Below are 17,034 nucleotides of genomic sequence, written 5' to 3' on the forward strand. Positions count from 1 at the left end.
TTAAAACCATTTTGTCAGTTTGATTATGGATCATTTCTAATGAACGAGCAGTATCCAATTGGAAACTCCAATGAAGCTTTTTAAAAGCAATTTATTTCACACACCACTAAAACAATACATTCATAAACCACTCAGCAAACCTTTTTGTGCTTGAGATCAAACTCTTCCATGTTTACTTTCTGCACACATCAGATCCTTCGAGACAAAAAAAAAGGAGAAAGAATACAAAATGCTGAAATAAAAACTCAAAACTACATCACATAGTGTAAACAGGACTCTTGCCTGTACCTGTTAGAACACTCATTTTTCAACCACCTAGATAAAAATAACACCTTTCCAGCACTTTTAACTCTATACAAAGCAAACCCATAGGAGCAGGACACATCATTTATATAAAAATATATGCATTCTGCATCCACTTTAAGCACTGCACTGTAATTTCTTCCATTTTCAGTTTCTAATTTCGTTTGGCACTGTCTTAAGTGTACAACAGAGACCAAGACAACACTCTTTTTTTTTCTCCTTCACTCAAATATGTACAAATATTTAAATTACATGTATGCATATTTTCATGAGGTTTTAGAGACGCGCTGAGACACTCGATCACATTCAGTTGCTTCACTACATAAAGTACCTACGATTGTTGCAGCATTTCGGGCTCCGTTTCAAAACCACTGCACGAGTTTCTACTGCATACCGAACTGGTTTTATGTTGGAACTTTAGACTGTAAACATAACAGAAATTAAATCTAGTTAAGTAGCCGACTGAAATCTCAACCATCAATGCTGTTTTTTGAACATGGGTTTAAAAACACCAACATCCCCATACAGTGGGTTCACTTCTAATATTAACGTAGGAGAACTGCAAAGGAGTTTGGTGGCATCCACTGAATGAAAGCTGGACAGGAAATTAAACATTAAAAATGATATAAATTGGCAGTTAGAGACGTCAGAGTAGACGCCATATTTAATTTGACAGACTGTGAGGCGGACTCGAAAATGTCTTCCAGAAGAGAAACTCAACAAAAATGGCCTCAACGCCTTGTTTTCATTGGCGACAAACTAAATTTGGCATCTACCCTGACTGAACCGCCTATTTATTAATACTGCAATTGAAAAACATGATTCTGATGGCAAAAAATGAAGCTTGAGAGAGTTTTTTTGGCTGGGTTTTAACTCGCTCGACACACACAGCAGTGATAGCAGCAGAAACCAGACAGACAACAGACACCCCGTCGTGGAGGATCGGCTATATCTATCAAAATAAAACGCTGTGCTGATATATAACCTCACATCATGGCTTCAGTTTAAACTCCATGACAACCATCATGGAAGATCAGTCGACTTTCTATCCGCTTCAGCGCACACATTCACACACAACGCACAACATGCGCACGCTCCGCCGTCGTCCTCAGCGTTCACTCATCGTCCTCAGCGTTTCACTCATCGTCAAAGTTCTGCTGGAGCAGGAAGTTGGCGGCGAGGTTCTCGTTCTTCTCGCAGGCGAAGTAGGCTTGGATGACGAGTCCCTCGGGAAACCCCAGAGCTTTTAACTATGAAACATAACGAGATTTTAAGATTCTGCAAAAACTATTATATATTAAAAGCATGTGAATTATAATAAATTATAATACAATATAATTAATAAACACATTACTATGACTATTAAATACATTATTTTAAATTGTTTTAGTTCTGCTTTTTCACAAAACAACTACATGACCATTAGAACAATAAAATATAAAAATAAAAATGTGTGTATAAATATACTACCTTTCATTTTAGATGCGATAATCGCAATTAATCGATTTCGAAATGATTAATCGCACATCAGATAAAAGTTTGTTTATATGCGTGTGTGTATATATATATATATACACACACACACACATGTATACACACACATATTTATATAAATATGCATACATATAGTATGTGTGTGTACAGAGACACACACACACTATATAAACAAACTCTTATGTTAGATCACGATTAATAGATTTATATATATAGTGGTGTCAAATTTTTTGTGTGAAAATTCCATGCCACCAGCGCCACCAAATGTTTATCTTGTCCAAACGAATGTGTACGGCAGACATGACAGTTTATCTTCAAGAAAAGCGCTGGAAGTGTTAGCGCACCCTCTCGATGGCTTCCTTCTCCTGCGGCGTGACCTGGATGTAGTTCCTCTGTGGTTCGATGGGAGCTTCAGCGACTCCGGTGGCTCCGGCCTCGACAGCGTGCGGCTCGTTCAACATCTGCACGAACCGCTCCTGATGCTGCGTGATTTGCTGCAAACACACATATGAAAAAATGCTAATAAAGTGACGCACGACTAATAGAGCGCAACAGTCTGGTTCCGGACATAAAAACTTAAATAGGTAAACTTATTTTTAACAATAACTTATAAACCTTATTTTGAACCCTCTGGTGCTCATTGTTTAGGGTCACACTCATACACCTCAAAGTTAACTTTTTTCCAGTAAAATCAATGTAATATATGTTCGTTCTAAAATATTTTTTATTTAATATTTTTGTATTTTGAGGGAATATTATGGTACTAAGTAATATTTAAGCAACAATTACGATCAGTTTGTTTCCACAATTTTTATAGTAGAATAGAATACAATTATTATTATTTATTTTTTATGAATTTCAATGATACCCAACATCATGGCTTTGAAGATTTTTACAAAATTTCACATAAAATTTTACGGCGGGAAATTTTACATTTGTACTGTTACATTTTTTGTATTTTTTAAAGGACCTTTTAACCTTTTCAAATCATGGCCATGATTTAAAAAATATATATATATATCATATAATTTATTATTTTGTGTTCAAATAGCAAGTGCCACAAAAGTCACTAAGTGTTATACAATTCAGATTAATTAAAAAATATATATTTATAAAAATAAAAATACATTTTAACAGTGGAATAAGTAATAGCGATTCATTTTTCCCACAATTTTTTTAATAGAATTCAATTAATCCTTACATAAAATAAATAAATAAATAAATAATAATAATATTAATAATAATGATAATATATATATATATATTAAAATACATTTTCAATTAACCCCATATGTGCCATAAATGTAATGTCTATAGTTTATATACACATAATCAACAACTTTAAATACATTTTTTATTCGATGTAATTTGCAAAGCTTCATGGGATTGTAGTTCTTATCCTCACTAAAAGACTTTTTGTTGCCTTTGGCTTGCTCAGTTGGGGATATTTTGGGGATATTTAATTTAATTTTATCAATCAATAAATTCCTCTTGAAACAAACTTTGTTGTATTATTTTAATTTAATACTGTGAAGCTGCTTTGATGCAATCTGTATTGTGAAAAGCGCTATACAAATAAACTTGACTTGACTTGACTTGACTTAAAAGAGTTAAAAATTTTGTCCGATTTTAAAATTCTTTTTTTGCTTCAAATAAAACTTTGTAATGGCAAATTTCATGGCTTAAAATTATTCACCGGAGACTTTTTAAAAAACCCTATGGGAAAAAGTGAAAGGAAAAAATACTTCCGCTTTAAAAGTGGTCGTGACGTCAAAACCCGGGAGACTAATTCACCACTGGTTAAGCTCGAGATTTTTCTAAAGGTTTTTCTACTAGGGTTTTTCCAATTTAAGAGTAAAATAAGGTATGTGGTAAACGTAAGTTAATTTTAATTTTATTTTCGGTTTAGAAGTATTGTTCAGTGTTAGTTCATGTTAACTAATGTAGTTAACAAATTTTAATATATGGGGCCTTATTGTAAAGTGTTAAACCAAAAACGTTATTTATTTCAGCTAGTAGCCAAAGTTGCAAAATTTCACTTTTTTTTTTTTTTTTTTTTTGCAAATTCCAGGACAACAGCGGAAACCAAATGTTTAACTAGTCCAAACGAATGTGACAATTTCCCAGTTGTCACCGCAGCACTCTATTGGACGGGAGCCGGCTGAGCTCCGCCCACCTGCAGGAGTTGCGGGTTGTCTCGGCCCAGTTGCTGCAGCAGAGCCGGCAGGAGCGTGGGGTTCTGCTGGATGATCTGCCGCATCTGCTGGAACTGCGGCTGGTTCCTCAGGAACTCCAGCGGGTTCGCCGTCACCGGCACGGATCCGGGCTCTGCACCTGCTCACAGTATAGAAAGGGCTGTACAGGAGTCTGGCCCGAAACCAAAAATCAGGGAAAAGTGAAAAAAACAAAAAACGCATTTTCTTTGTTTTGTACTTTGTATTCCGTTGTGTCATTTATGTGCCTCATAATGGGAAAGTAAAAATAATGTCAATATGTGTTTTCACTTCAACGTTTCCTTATTGTTAATGCTGTTTGTGTTGATAATATGGATACGTGTTTGCGTTACAATTCAGCAAAAATCAACACTACGAAAAACACTAAAAAAGTCACGTAAACACATAAAACCTCTATTATTGTAGACATTTAAAAAAAACTTCAAAACATAACAAAATGACTAAAATTTTTACTTTTTATTTAATTACTAAATTACTTAAAAAAAGAAAATGTAAAAATAAAAACTATTTAAAAATATCAACATATTACATGTATCAACATATCAAATATAATATTTATTTTATCGAGTTTTTAGGCCTAATAACATCTGGCAAAGGGACTATCAATGAAAACTAGCCTTCGGGCTATTTTGGATACATTTACATTTATGAATGTTGATTATTGTACACTTTCCTTTCTTGAAATAAATAAATAAAAACTATAATAGTATATCAATGCTATTAAAATGACTAGCTTGTCAGATACTAAAAAATAATAATATATGAAATATGAGAAATTAAAAAAACATCAAAGAAATGTTTTTATTTTGTTCCAACTAGTTTTAGGGACTGTTCACTGAGGTGCAAATAACTACAAGTATAAATAGTATCTAACATTATTTATGCTTAGTGTAAATAGCATTTATCGTTTTTGTTATGCCTGTTTTTACACTTATTTTCAGAGCTGCAACTATTAATTACAATCCATTTAGAAAACTAACAACCAAAAACATTTATTTGTTTTGTTATACAGCAAAGTATTCAGTTTCAAGTAAACTTTGAGTCTAAAATTTCATCAAAGGTCTCACATATTTCATATTTTAGTCTAAAATAAAGGCTTTCTATTAAAAGTGTTGACTCTTGGAGAATTGCATGGAAACCAATGGGGTCCAACACAATCGCATTCACCAAAATGTGTACAACCTTTCCAAAACACATCTATGCCTCAATATTTTGCATGCACATTCATGACCCTAAATGAGTACAAATCACCAAATTAAAAAGAAGAAGTAAATAGTTTAACCAGTGTTTCAAACAGTTTAAAAATCGAAAGTGCAACACAATAGGATAATTAAGTTAAAAACACATTTTCCTCATCAGGTTGATTTAAAGAACACCAGAAAATCCAAGTGAGCATTGAAATAGTCAAGACTCCTCCATCAGCTGTGCTACCGAAATAACATTTTAACGAATCAGCAAGAACGCGGCAGCTGCAGGGCAAACTACCGTCTATTTCCATGAGTCCTAAACAAATGGCCACTCACCGGCTCCGGCTGCGGCGGCTGTGGTGGCGGCGGTGGTGGCGGCGGCTACGGCGGGTGGAGGCTGAGGTCGCTGTGGGGCGGGCGGGGTGGGGTTGGACACGGCAGTGGGCTGAACTACTTCTTGTGGAGGCTGCTCAGATTCTGTGGGAATACCCTTGAGGAACGGACATTAGCGGACAACTCGTGAATTTGTGTGGTTTACAAAGGAATAACACTCATATGTGAAGTCAAACAAGGTGCCATAAGTCAACATGAAATGTCTTGATCCCAAAAATGAAATTACTTCTCAATGTTCCAATTAACACTTAAATGCATTTATGTTTCACCAATCATTATAACATAGGTCTTTAGCAACCCGGATCTATCTCTAACACAGATGGATCTCTAACTGCCGCAATGGTATAAAACACTCCTGATATTTTAATAACAATTACAAAAGAATAAAAATTAAACATATTTTGTTACTTTCTGGAATTTGGAAGGGTTTAATTTGAGCAGATGCTTTTTACCATCATCACTGTAATCGCCAGAGCTCATTAATATTTATTTAAATAATTTAAAATAATTGATCAATTTAATATTACAATTCATTTTAGTATTAATATGAATAATTATCATTATTACTGTCGTTATTTATGCCATTCATTATTTACAAGTGTTTATGCAACTTTGTTTGGTGATATAAATGGTTGCAAATGTATTAATTAATTTTATTATTAATTTTAATATTAATAATATTTTAAATCATGTAAATACTTTACCTATTCAATATTATATTTTAGTATTAGTATTAATCATTGTAATTATTACTCTTTTTGTTATTTATGCCACATATATATGTGTGTGTGTGTGTGTGTGTGTGTGTGTGTGTGTGTTTGTGTTAAAAATAAGTTGTTTGGTGGGCTGACTGGTTAGCATGGATGTAAGACACACATTTAAAAAGTCGTTTTTTTATTTTTTTTATTGAGTAATTATCCAAACAATATTAAATAAGCTACTTTACCAACCAAAAGGACCCAATCTTGAAAAGTTGAACTTATTTTCTGGAAGAATATCCTGTTTCACTCAGAAACGTGTAACATTCCAAAATAAAACGAGATGCAAATGTCATTTCATGTTGCCTTTAAGCAAACATATGCCGTTTTTAAAAACATTTTTCTGGTAATAATGCATAAAACATACAACTCTTACCATAAGCAGGTACTCCACGGCTCTGTCCGGATTGTTGAAACTTGCTCGTAAGGCGGCGATGACCTGTTCCCTCTCATAACCCATTGACATGATTTCCGTCACCAAATTCTCATACGCTTGACCCGTAACTAAAAAAACGACAGATGTTAATGTCAAGTTCATGTCTCCTATAGAACAAAACAAATAACCCAAACTTACCTAGTATGGATGCAGCTGCTTCTAAAAGACCCAACTCATCTATAATGCTGCACAAAAGAGACAAATTAAGAGATTTTCATTCTTTTTAAGAATAAAAAACTTGCTTTTTTTGTGGGCGTGGCCATACCTGGCTTCTGACTGGGCGATGGCCTGCTCTTCTTGGGCGGCCTGGTTCTCCTCTTCTGAGATCGGAGCAGGAGTCGCGCTAACAGTCTCGGGTGTTTCGGCAGCAGCCTCCGAGGCAGCAGGGGGCGCTGTGACGGGCTCTGGCTCTACAGGAGCAGGAGCAGGGGCTGATACAGGCACTGTGGAGGCGGCAGGAGTCGTGGGCAGATGGACGGGGGTTTCGGCGAGGGACGCACTAACGGGAGCAGGAGCTTGTGGCGGTGTAGCAGATTTAGGCTGTAGAAAGAGAAACAGGACTGCACAGAGAACTACTAGCTATGTTTGCATTCAAAGTTGCAAATTTAACTTTTACGAAATATTGGAACATCTGCGAATGAAGCACCGTTTCCATCCCATGTGTTCGAGAGAACAAAATCGCCATTTTCTGAGAAACTTGCGCAAAGTATCAATAATAAAAATTAAAGTTGCGGCAACCGGCGAACCCAATGTGGCTCTTCTTCCCCCCTACATAATATATGTTGTTTTTCCAGTCGTGACGTCACAGAAATAGAAATCGTTTCCAAAAGTTAGAATAAAAACTCTTTATTAAGTGTCGCGTCTGGTTTGCGCACAGACGAAACGCAATAATCATCGCTGTCATGTTTTCTTTGCGAATGCAATTGTGCGAGATGCTTCTGGGAGAGATTAATACCAAATCATTTTGGTGACAGAGCAACTAAAACAAAATTTGAGATGCTGTGCGATGCAATTGGTCCATTTGTTAGTCGAGCTATCCAATCACATCGTCTGTTGAGTTTTTTGTTGCGCATCGTGAAATTTATTCTGTAAATGTTTTTCCATCGTAGTTTATGCACGTTTATCGGATAAAAAAATTATTCGACTCAATTAAGCATAAATATTTTAGTTTTTTATGTGCATGCATTTTTAAGATTTTATGCACATCTTGATGCATCTTTATGCAGTATCCCAAACTTCAAAAGGAAAATACGTGGATTGAAACATAGCTACTTTACGAATTTAAAGAAAGAATTCTGCTCAGGTTTTTAATGGAAGTGAAGCATTTCATAAAAATGCAAAGACCCGATGAAGAAGGCAATGAGAGGATTGCGAGAAATAAAACAGCCTTACCTTTGTAACCATCACCACGACAAAGTTCTTCTCGTCTATTTTGTATTCTTTTAGAGGTATATCATCATTCAAAATTTTGCCTGCGTTTTATGGACAAAAACACAAATGTCATTTAAAAAAAATCTAAAAGCATCTTATACGAGATTCACACAAACCAGAATATGCTGCATGGAAAAGCTAAATATGGCATAATATTTCAGCTTTGCAATACCAGAAATAAAAAATGTCCAACGAAAGAAGAAATTAAGAAACAGACCTGCATAGATTAGTTTTTGACCGACAGCTGGAAAAGCATCTTGCCCCTTTTCTTCCTCTATCTTTTCTTTAAGAGCCTTTACCTGTATTCACAATACACAAGGACATTATTTCATCAGATACATATTTTATATATGTATGTCAATAATATACAGTGATGTTTAAATACTAGAGGTTTATTTAGGGTTTAATTCAGGTATTTTAAGGTTTTATAAGTTGTTATTTTTACTGTAATATGATGAATTATATTCCATTATGTTTGGCTATATATTTCGTATTTGTGCAGGACAAATGTCACTCTCATATCTTTCAATACAATTCAATATTGTGGTTTAAAGGACAAATATGACTCATGAACTGTTTGCTTATGAAATCAGGCTATGAATGATCATGTGCTTCCCAAACTATCTTAAATATCCAAAGTAATGGATTCATACAATCACAAGACTGGCTATATACATGGGCACTTGCTGAGTCATTTCATCATCATTTCAAAATCAAAATCATTTCATCTAATTTCTTTGCTCAAACACAGTCAGAATGATATTGCATTTTGCTCATTAGCTGATTAGTTTCACCACAAATTATTTCAAATTGCAAAGTTGCACAATTATAAAAAAAAATCACAGAGACACATTAATCTGACTCCATTTTATAAAAGTTTTAAATATTTTATAACATAATACAGTCCATGTCAGTAATCAATAAACCTAGTCATTCTAGGAAATTCAGAAGCATGGCAAGCTGTTTTAATATTTATCCCTAAAATCAAACCAACATCTATATGGCTATTTTTCATTAGACACTTGTGTGTATTTCAGTTGATAGTTAGTAGCATACTTTGCATTTCTAATAGTAAGATTTACTGAATATTAAGTATAAATAGCCATTCTTACTAGTTATCACTTATGGCAAGTAAAAGAAAAACTAGTGAGAAAATAAATGTTACTAGTCACAGTTGGGATACATACTGATATCTACTAAATAAATACTAGCATCTAATAAATAAGGACTAATAAAACTGGGAAAGATACTAGTCACTACTGGCAAAATGTATTATTTATATATATATATATATATATATATATATTATATATATATATATATATATATATATATATATATTTTTTTTTTTTTTATAGTAATACTAAAAGATGTACAGGCAACAATACTAGTTGGTGTATAGTTAACAGTGAGTTCGATGGGAAAAATTTACAATTTGTGTGACAATTAAATAGTTACTGGTCGGGATCGTAAGTCGTAAAGGAACAAGTACGAGTAGTGTAATACTAATAAATAAGAATTAGTGACTAACTTTTGGGATAACTACTAGAGTACTAGTATCTAATGAATAGTTACCAATGAAATACAAAAATTATATGTGACTAGTAATTAAAACAAGTAACATAAAATGCAAGTTAGTTTAACCGAATAGGTGTTAAACCTGCTTGCCGTAGACGAGAGTGTAAACAGACCGTTGAAGTGAACAACGCGACCGTTATCTTCAAATGAATAGCCGTTAGAATGTGCGGCTGAGTGACGTCACCTATTCTAGTGTATTATTCTACAATGACAGCGGATGTCCGCGCGCGCGACCCACATGTATCAGCAGCCGCCCGAGGCCGCGGCGTTTCCCAGCGCGTTATGCCCGCGCGCTGGCGTGTTTACACGGGCACAAACACGCACACTTACCGTCAGCTCCTCGTCTATCTGCACTTTAAATGTCTGCTGCTGGAGCGTCTTCAGAGTGATCGTCAGCATTGTGTTCGAGCGCGAGACCCCGCGAAAACAGCCTCGGAAGTGTCCTGAATGAGCGCGTGTGGAGATGTGACTCAGCTATCTTCGGCAGGGATGAGCGGCTGTGTTAGTGTTACGGGAAGACGCCATCTACTTGCTGAATAGGACAAGACACGTGGACGTACGGTGACCCCAAAGAGCCTTTTAGACGTTTAGAAATATCGGAATAAATACTCGACATGTTTCTAGAACTTTCCTCAGAACTATCTTCCCGGGGTCAGTGACAAACAGGGATGTTGGAGACGACGAAAAAGACAGATCTGTCTTAAACACACATTAACATTTCTTATAAACTAAATATAATCTATTAATGTGGGCTATTTAAAAAATAATAATAATTGTACAACATTTTTAACGAAGGTTTCGACAAGTATAATCAATGTAAAACAAAAAACACGTCTTGAATGACTATAAACGATGTGTTTATAGTCATTCAAGACGTGTTTTTTGTTTGTTTTTCCAGTATGAGCTCATTTGACATAAAAAAAAAATATTTGATAAATCGTAATCATTACATAAATCAAAATTATGAGAGTTTAAATTATGACAAGATGAGAAAGTCAAAATTATCCAAAGTCCAAGGTATAACATAGTACTACGTATGCCATTCCACGTTATAATTACGAGATTAAAAAGTCTAAATTATGATTTAAAATTGACAAAAAGTCAACATGAAAAAAGAGGGCATAATTATGAGTATATAGTCTTAATTATGGGATAAAAAACAAAATTATGAAATTCAAAAAGTACATTTTAATGGGACTTTGTCATTATGTCAGGAAAGTTATACAACGCTTAAATCCTCACCAATAAATATTTAAATCATGTAAATTCTGAACCAAACTGAATAACACATGCTTTAATTGTTTTCTTTACGTTTTTTTTTTTTTTTTTTTGAGAAATAAATTAATTACTTGCGTTGCACTTAATAAATAAAACTAACACTTTAAACCAAAAATGCAATTTCCAATTTAACATCCACATACTGAGGCAAAATTTTGGGAAAAAATGACCCAGACGAGGATTTAAAAATAAATCATTTATTTAAAAAAGTGCAAATCCAACATATGATCAACATCAGAATTTTTCCCCTTGCACGACTCGAGACTGAACAGAAAACCCAAACATCTATTAGTCTAAAGTTTAACAGGCCGTACTATGAACATGATGGGGACATGGGGTGGGGCTTCTAGCAGCAAAACCAAAAGAAATCTGAGTTTAGGGATGCGACATGTGACTAGAAGGGGCGGGGCCAAGAATTCACACCACATTTAAAGAAAAAGACAACAGAAACACATCAGATCTGCTCATTCAGGAAGGGATTCTTCTTCACAACTCGTCTTTGGGGAGCGTATCGTCGTCACCCTCCTCTTCCTCCTCAGGAGGTTCTTCTGTGTGCTCTTCCTCCTCTGGCTCATCCTCCTCATTTTCGTCCTCCTCGTCTTCCTCATTATCATCCTTCTTGCTCTTTTCCTCATCTTCCCGCTTCTTCCGTTCTTCCTCTTCCTGTTGGTCCTTCATATTTTTTTCTGGTCCCTGATACAAAAACACAACACCGGTAAGACGCACATCATCAGAATTTACATCTAAGCACATTGCTGTGGAAATAAACCCAATGTATTACCTTCGTTGCACCCCATGTTTCTGTACCAAATTTCTCAGCCTCCTCAACATCATCGGTGATCAGGAAGTTGTCAAAGATGGTTCCAGATTTCACCTGCAAGAAAGGTAAACTACTTATAAACAGTGATTTTTGTGAATCTGAGATCAAATTTCCTGAATCATTCACCATTTAACCACAAAATCATTACAAAAAGTGCAGTAATATATCATTTATTGAATTTTTTTTTCTCTTTTTAATAGCAAAAATAAAATAATATACCAAACATAATGATATCTTGTTTAACAGTTGTGTGTAAGAATTTGGTAAGACAAAGGCAGAAAGCTTGTTTGTTTTTGCAGAAAAACACCCCCTCAAATTATCAATAAAACTATAATAGTATATCAATGATACTAAAATAACACTGGTAGGATATTGTACCTCTAAAATCATACCTAATATGGTAAATGTGACCAATTTGCCACAATTTCGGAAATTACCAACACAAAATCAGCCATTTTGATTGCAAAAATACCCTAAAAAAAAGTTGTCAAATGTCTGGTTAAATTTCACCAGTGAAACCCAAACCAAATCTGTTGAAACCCTACAACTGACCATTATGATGTTGATTCAACAGCACACCAATCTAAACCATACCTGCCAAAGATCCAGTCCCAGAACGCCAATCTTCTCGAATTTGTAAATGGCGTCGTCTGCCTTGTACTCGGGGTTGTCGATTTCAGGGTGAATCCAAGTGCCTTTGTAGTTGGGGTTGTCGATCTGTTTGGGTTTCCACTCGCCCTACATCAACAAAACTTAGTTAGATCAGTTGGTGAAACTGGTTCCTGCATAATAATAAACAATCACTCAGGTGTGTTCCCAAAAAGCATCGTTAGCCAACTATGGTCACAAGTTCTGTTTTAATCGCGGTAATGACAGAACTTGCAATTATAGCTGGCGTCGGGAACCGCACCCCTGATCGAGATCATCAACCTTTTACCTTTAAGATCACTTAAAATACAGCAAATTGCAGAAACAGTCCATGTGATGTTGATCAAGAGCATTAATCTCTCTCAAAAAGTCCAAACCTACTTTGGATTGAACCCAAAATCTTCTGCTGGCTGCCTACCCTTCCGGAAAGACCAGCCTAAACTGGTTTTAGGTGGTCTCCCAATTGTCTAAAACCATTCAACTAGACCAATTCAACCACTTTGTGGCTTTTTTGGTTGAGCTTAATATTAGGACTGTGGTTTTGTACCTTGTACTCTGGGTTGGGGATCATCGCAGGTTCCCATTCTCCGTCCATGTCTTCATCCCAATCGTCTGGTTTCTTGGCATCAGGGTCGGGAATGTTCTCAGGTTTGTCCCAGTCCTGAACCGCAGGGATATACACTTTTAATGCACCATTGGATTAACGTCTAAGAACAACTATTTTGAAATATTACACAGATTTCTTGCACGCTATGATGTGCGGATCAGGTTATGGTGATTAACGATTGAAAACGTACCTCAGGTTTCGCGTCTTCAGGATCGTCGATTTTCGCCCGGTCGTCCCAATCATCGGGCTTCTTGGCCTCTGGATCCTTGATCTTTTTGGGAGGAAGTAAGTCCCAATCTTCCTCCAGAGAGCCAGACTCAACCTTCTCGTTGTCGATTTTCACTTCGTACGTCTGGTCCGGTCTCAGGATCAGCGTGTACAGGTGTGTGAGCTCATCGTCCTGACGGGTGCAAACAAAGCAAATGAATTATAACGACTATGATGTCATTTTGAAATATTTTAACTGCCATTTGGTGCACATTTTTCCCATTCCACATATCAATCAAGTATCATTCGAAAGCTTAAAATTCATCCGGTGAAAACCAGACATTGTGCTACCATGAAAACAGTACTTTAAAACCGTTTGACAGGCTCCTCCCACTAGTGGGCGGTGCCATGTTTCATATTATAATTTTAATTTGTAATTTTATAATCAAAATCTTTCTCTAATCTTGACAAAACACATATCGTCGGGAGTGTCTGAGACTCAAGGTTCCACATTTGACGAATGTTTCGTGAGATTGTTGATTTGTCACCCGGTGGCTATTTTTGGTACAGCGCCTAAACGAAACCTCAATTTTTGTGATACAAGCTTCAAATTTGGTGCACATCTTGGTAAGACTTATGGCTTTGATTTTCAGAGTCCAAATTATTTTATAAACCATATATTTTGCATGAAATAAAAATTGTTTAGTACAGTACATTTGCTTTACAATAAACAAAGTTCGATTTTCTTTTTTACACTTCCATTTTTTCTGCAAAATGTCTTCTTTACCTTAGGTCTGTATTCAAAAAGTTTGGATTGTGCATTTTCACATCTATGTACAAACAGTTAAATTACATTTTGTTTTAAAACATACTTTGCATTTGATGTCCTTCTTGATTAGGTGATTTTGGCCTTTGTAGTTGAAAATGACGTGAACTTTCTTGGTGCTGTAGCCACAGATGTCGGGTCCTACAAGGAAGGTTAAAAGTCAAAATGACACAAAGATAGTGAAAGTATATGCCAATGTTGTGCTACTTAGTTTTTCCACCTAGAAACCCAACAAAACGTCATCTACACCAACCATGGCTTACCGAACATGATGTAGTACTGTGAATCGCCGTGCATATCGGTCTGGTCCAGGTCGGCGGGGAAGATTTTCACGTACCCACCGCCGCAGTCGATCTTCTGCTCGTGTTTCACAGTGAACTGGATCACTACCGGTTTACCCTCATTACTAAACGAGTCAAAGCGACTGGACAGAGCGTAAAACCGGGCGTCTTGAGTTGTCTGCAAACCTTGAAGGGGAAAAAAACATTGCATTAGAAGTCATCTCACATTGACTATTCAAATTTTCTTTAAAGATGAAGACATCTGCATAAGCAATTGAGCTTCGGTGAAAGAAGCCGTGACCTCTGACCTTTATCAAGCTCAGCATCGCCGTAGAATTTCCCTGAGGTCAGTTTCCACTGGCCGTAGTCGGCTTTGTGTTTGGATTCGACCCATCGGCTTTTCCAACCATCTGGAGATACAAAGTTTAATAGCAAGAAATCTTTTATATAGGCTATGTATTGTTCATCATAAGCCATTACATGAAAATATTTTCAGGCTGGAAATTGAATATGGGTGCATTTAAATTATGCAAATAATTGTAAGTTAAAAACAACAGATGTGAAACTCTAATGCCTTAAACTTGTTTCTAAGACGACAACAGTTTAATGGTCTAAAAAGTGAACTGAAACCAAAACTTAACACTGATTCATTAAAAAAAATTAAATTTGTTGTCATAATCTATGAGTAAGTATGCATTAAGATACAAATCTGAATCATTTTCACAAATCATGTATTCTTAGCATGACATATAAGTTGTATAACAGTGTAATTTGCAAATACAGTAAATGAAAGTGACACTGGTGAAATGATACAACTGGCTTTGATCACATAAATGCATGAAAGTAAACTTGCTCAATACATCATAAAAATACATTATGTTGACATTATTTGAAGAAACACATATCTCCGTGAAATAGTGACTGTGTCTGATGTCATGCACGATCAAAGAAGAGAGATTTACCTCCATCCAGAAATTGTTCTTTAAAATACACATCTGTATGTACAGTGAAAGCCAGTGCAGATATAAAGCACACGGCTGCAGCGACCCGCATCTCTGCACTGTTAAAGGATCTATATTAAGATTAAGATCCTGATATAATAATGAATGCTGTTCGAGCTAATGCTCAGTGAAATATGGCTCGGTTGTGTTCCTGCACAGATGGCTGAGACTCATTGGCCGGACACGCAGCCAATCAGAGGAGACCACGAGTGAAGAGTCAGCGCTGTGGGCGGGGCTTCTGCGAAGCACGTGATTGGAACACGGAGGAAGTACAAGCATTACTTTCATGGACGTAGTCATAATAAAGTCACGTGTGGTACAGCGTTTTAAAGTGAACATGGAAGATATTTGTTTTTTTTTAATCACAATTTATTAATCGTCTATTTTAGGAGTGTCCCAAGACCCAAATATTTTGGAGAGAACTCAGTTATTACTTACAAAGAAAAGCTGTGATTCCTGTTAACTTTGAAGAAGTTGATGTTATACTAAAATGTTTTTCATTTGATGGTGATAAAAATCTTTTGTTTATATTTTATTTAATTATTATGATTGCCTGTTACTATATTCATAAAGTCAAATGGAATGAAAAAATGCCAAATTTTGAACAATTTAAAATTGATATTAAAATATATTTAGAAACAATATCCAAATGTAAAAACTTAAAAGCAAGGAAAATTACACGGTACAAGTTTTTTTTTTTTTTTTGTAAAATGCCTTTCTTTTTCTCTCTTTCTTTCTTCCTTTTCCCCCTTGTTTACCCCTGACATTTTTTTTAAATAATATTTTAGCTGTATATGTTGTTTATACTGGAATATATTGCAAAAAACAAACTAGATAATGTTTTTACAGATATAGGCTATAAGAAAAAAGTAGAAATAAAGCTGTATACGGTACACTGCTGAAATATTTCAAATATACATAAAGTTTGTATTCCTCTGAATAAATCATGAGAGACTCTTGAACCTCAGAGTGAGAAACTTTATTGATAAAGGCAAGAAAATACATATGACAAATATACAGCAGTAGAAAAGTGAGATATGAGTGTCTCTCTATTCATTTTTTTGTATCTGAGAGAAATATAAACAATAACGTGACACTGTTAAAATCTGACACTGCAAGAGAGCACAAACTCAAATAATCATCAGTATTTTTTATGAAAAAAACACTAGAAGAACAAAAACACACTTGAAGAACCTTTAAAGTTCAGCGTTCTGCTTTAGATTTCAATACTTCCTGAAAAAGATGAACATAAAAAGCCATAAATTAATAAATCTCACAGATACTTATATATGCAAAATCAGTTTGTGAGAAATGACATCATCAATCATGTACCTGATGTGTGAATATGTGCTTGATCTCGTTCAGCTCTTCTGGATCTGATCTCATAAACCACAATAATGACAGTAGCCACGCCCACCAGAGCAGAGAGGACCAATCGGATCACAGCTTCAGTAGGACCACAACAGTGGACAGAGTCTGAGGAATAAACACATCAAACTGAGATCAGATCAGTCAATAAACACTAATATCAGCGCTGACATCAACTAATATT

At 35.4% G+C, this 17,034-nt stretch overlaps 2 protein-coding genes across 2 annotated transcripts; both read right to left on the minus strand.

Annotated features, from left to right (window-relative positions):
- Positions 1–71: 71 nt before the first annotated feature.
- Positions 72–10,584, minus strand: rad23ab (RAD23 homolog A, nucleotide excision repair protein b). The gene is made up of 10 exons (XM_082139226.1): positions 10,145–10,584; positions 8,454–8,535; positions 8,198–8,277; positions 7,071–7,345; positions 6,944–6,990; positions 6,746–6,873; positions 5,555–5,708; positions 3,974–4,131; positions 2,142–2,291; positions 72–1,553 (listed from the first exon to the last, which is right to left on the minus strand). The coding sequence occupies exons 1-10, from the start codon at positions 10,211–10,213 to the stop codon at positions 1,440–1,442; spliced, it is 1,257 nt and encodes a 418-aa protein (XP_081995352.1). The 5' UTR covers positions 10,214–10,584; the 3' UTR covers positions 72–1,439.
- Positions 10,585–11,273: 689 nt separating this feature from the next.
- On the minus strand, positions 11,274–15,638 carry calr3a (calreticulin 3a). Its single transcript, XM_082137603.1, has 9 exons — positions 15,444–15,638; positions 14,790–14,891; positions 14,464–14,667; positions 14,247–14,341; positions 13,358–13,567; positions 13,108–13,221; positions 12,507–12,650; positions 11,874–11,966; positions 11,274–11,785 (listed from the first exon to the last, which is right to left on the minus strand). The coding sequence occupies exons 1-9, from the start codon at positions 15,532–15,534 to the stop codon at positions 11,579–11,581; spliced, it is 1,260 nt and encodes a 419-aa protein (XP_081993729.1). The 5' UTR covers positions 15,535–15,638; the 3' UTR covers positions 11,274–11,578.
- Positions 15,639–17,034: the final 1,396 nt, after the last annotated feature.

This window comes from Leuciscus leuciscus (genome assembly GCF_965113295.1).
Source record: "Leuciscus leuciscus genome assembly, chromosome: 15".
Lineage (NCBI taxonomy): Eukaryota > Metazoa > Chordata > Actinopteri > Cypriniformes > Leuciscidae > Leuciscus > Leuciscus leuciscus.

Excerpts from the sequence above, each read along its gene's own strand:
- rad23ab (XM_082139226.1), bottom strand. The coding sequence starts at position 10,213 with ATGCTGACGATCACTCTGAAGACGCTCCAGCAGCAGACATTTAAAGTG. Across the intron at positions 4,132-5,554 it reads AGCCGCCGCAGCCGGAGCCG|GTGCAGAGCCCGGATCCGTG; the intron begins GTGAGTGGCCAT and ends TACTGTGAGCAG. Across the intron at positions 1,554-2,141 it reads AGAAGGAAGCCATCGAGAGG|TTAAAAGCTCTGGGGTTTCC; the intron begins GTGCGCTAACAC and ends TATGTTTCATAG.
- calr3a (XM_082137603.1), bottom strand. The coding sequence starts at position 15,534 with ATGCGGGTCGCTGCAGCCGTGTGCTTTATATCTGCACTGGCTTTCACT. Across the intron at positions 14,668-14,789 it reads CGATGCTGAGCTTGATAAAG|GTTTGCAGACAACTCAAGAC; the intron begins GTCAGAGGTCAC and ends TTCCCCTTCAAG. Across the intron at positions 14,342-14,463 it reads ACAGTACTACATCATGTTCG|GACCCGACATCTGTGGCTAC; the intron begins GTAAGCCATGGT and ends CCTTCCTTGTAG.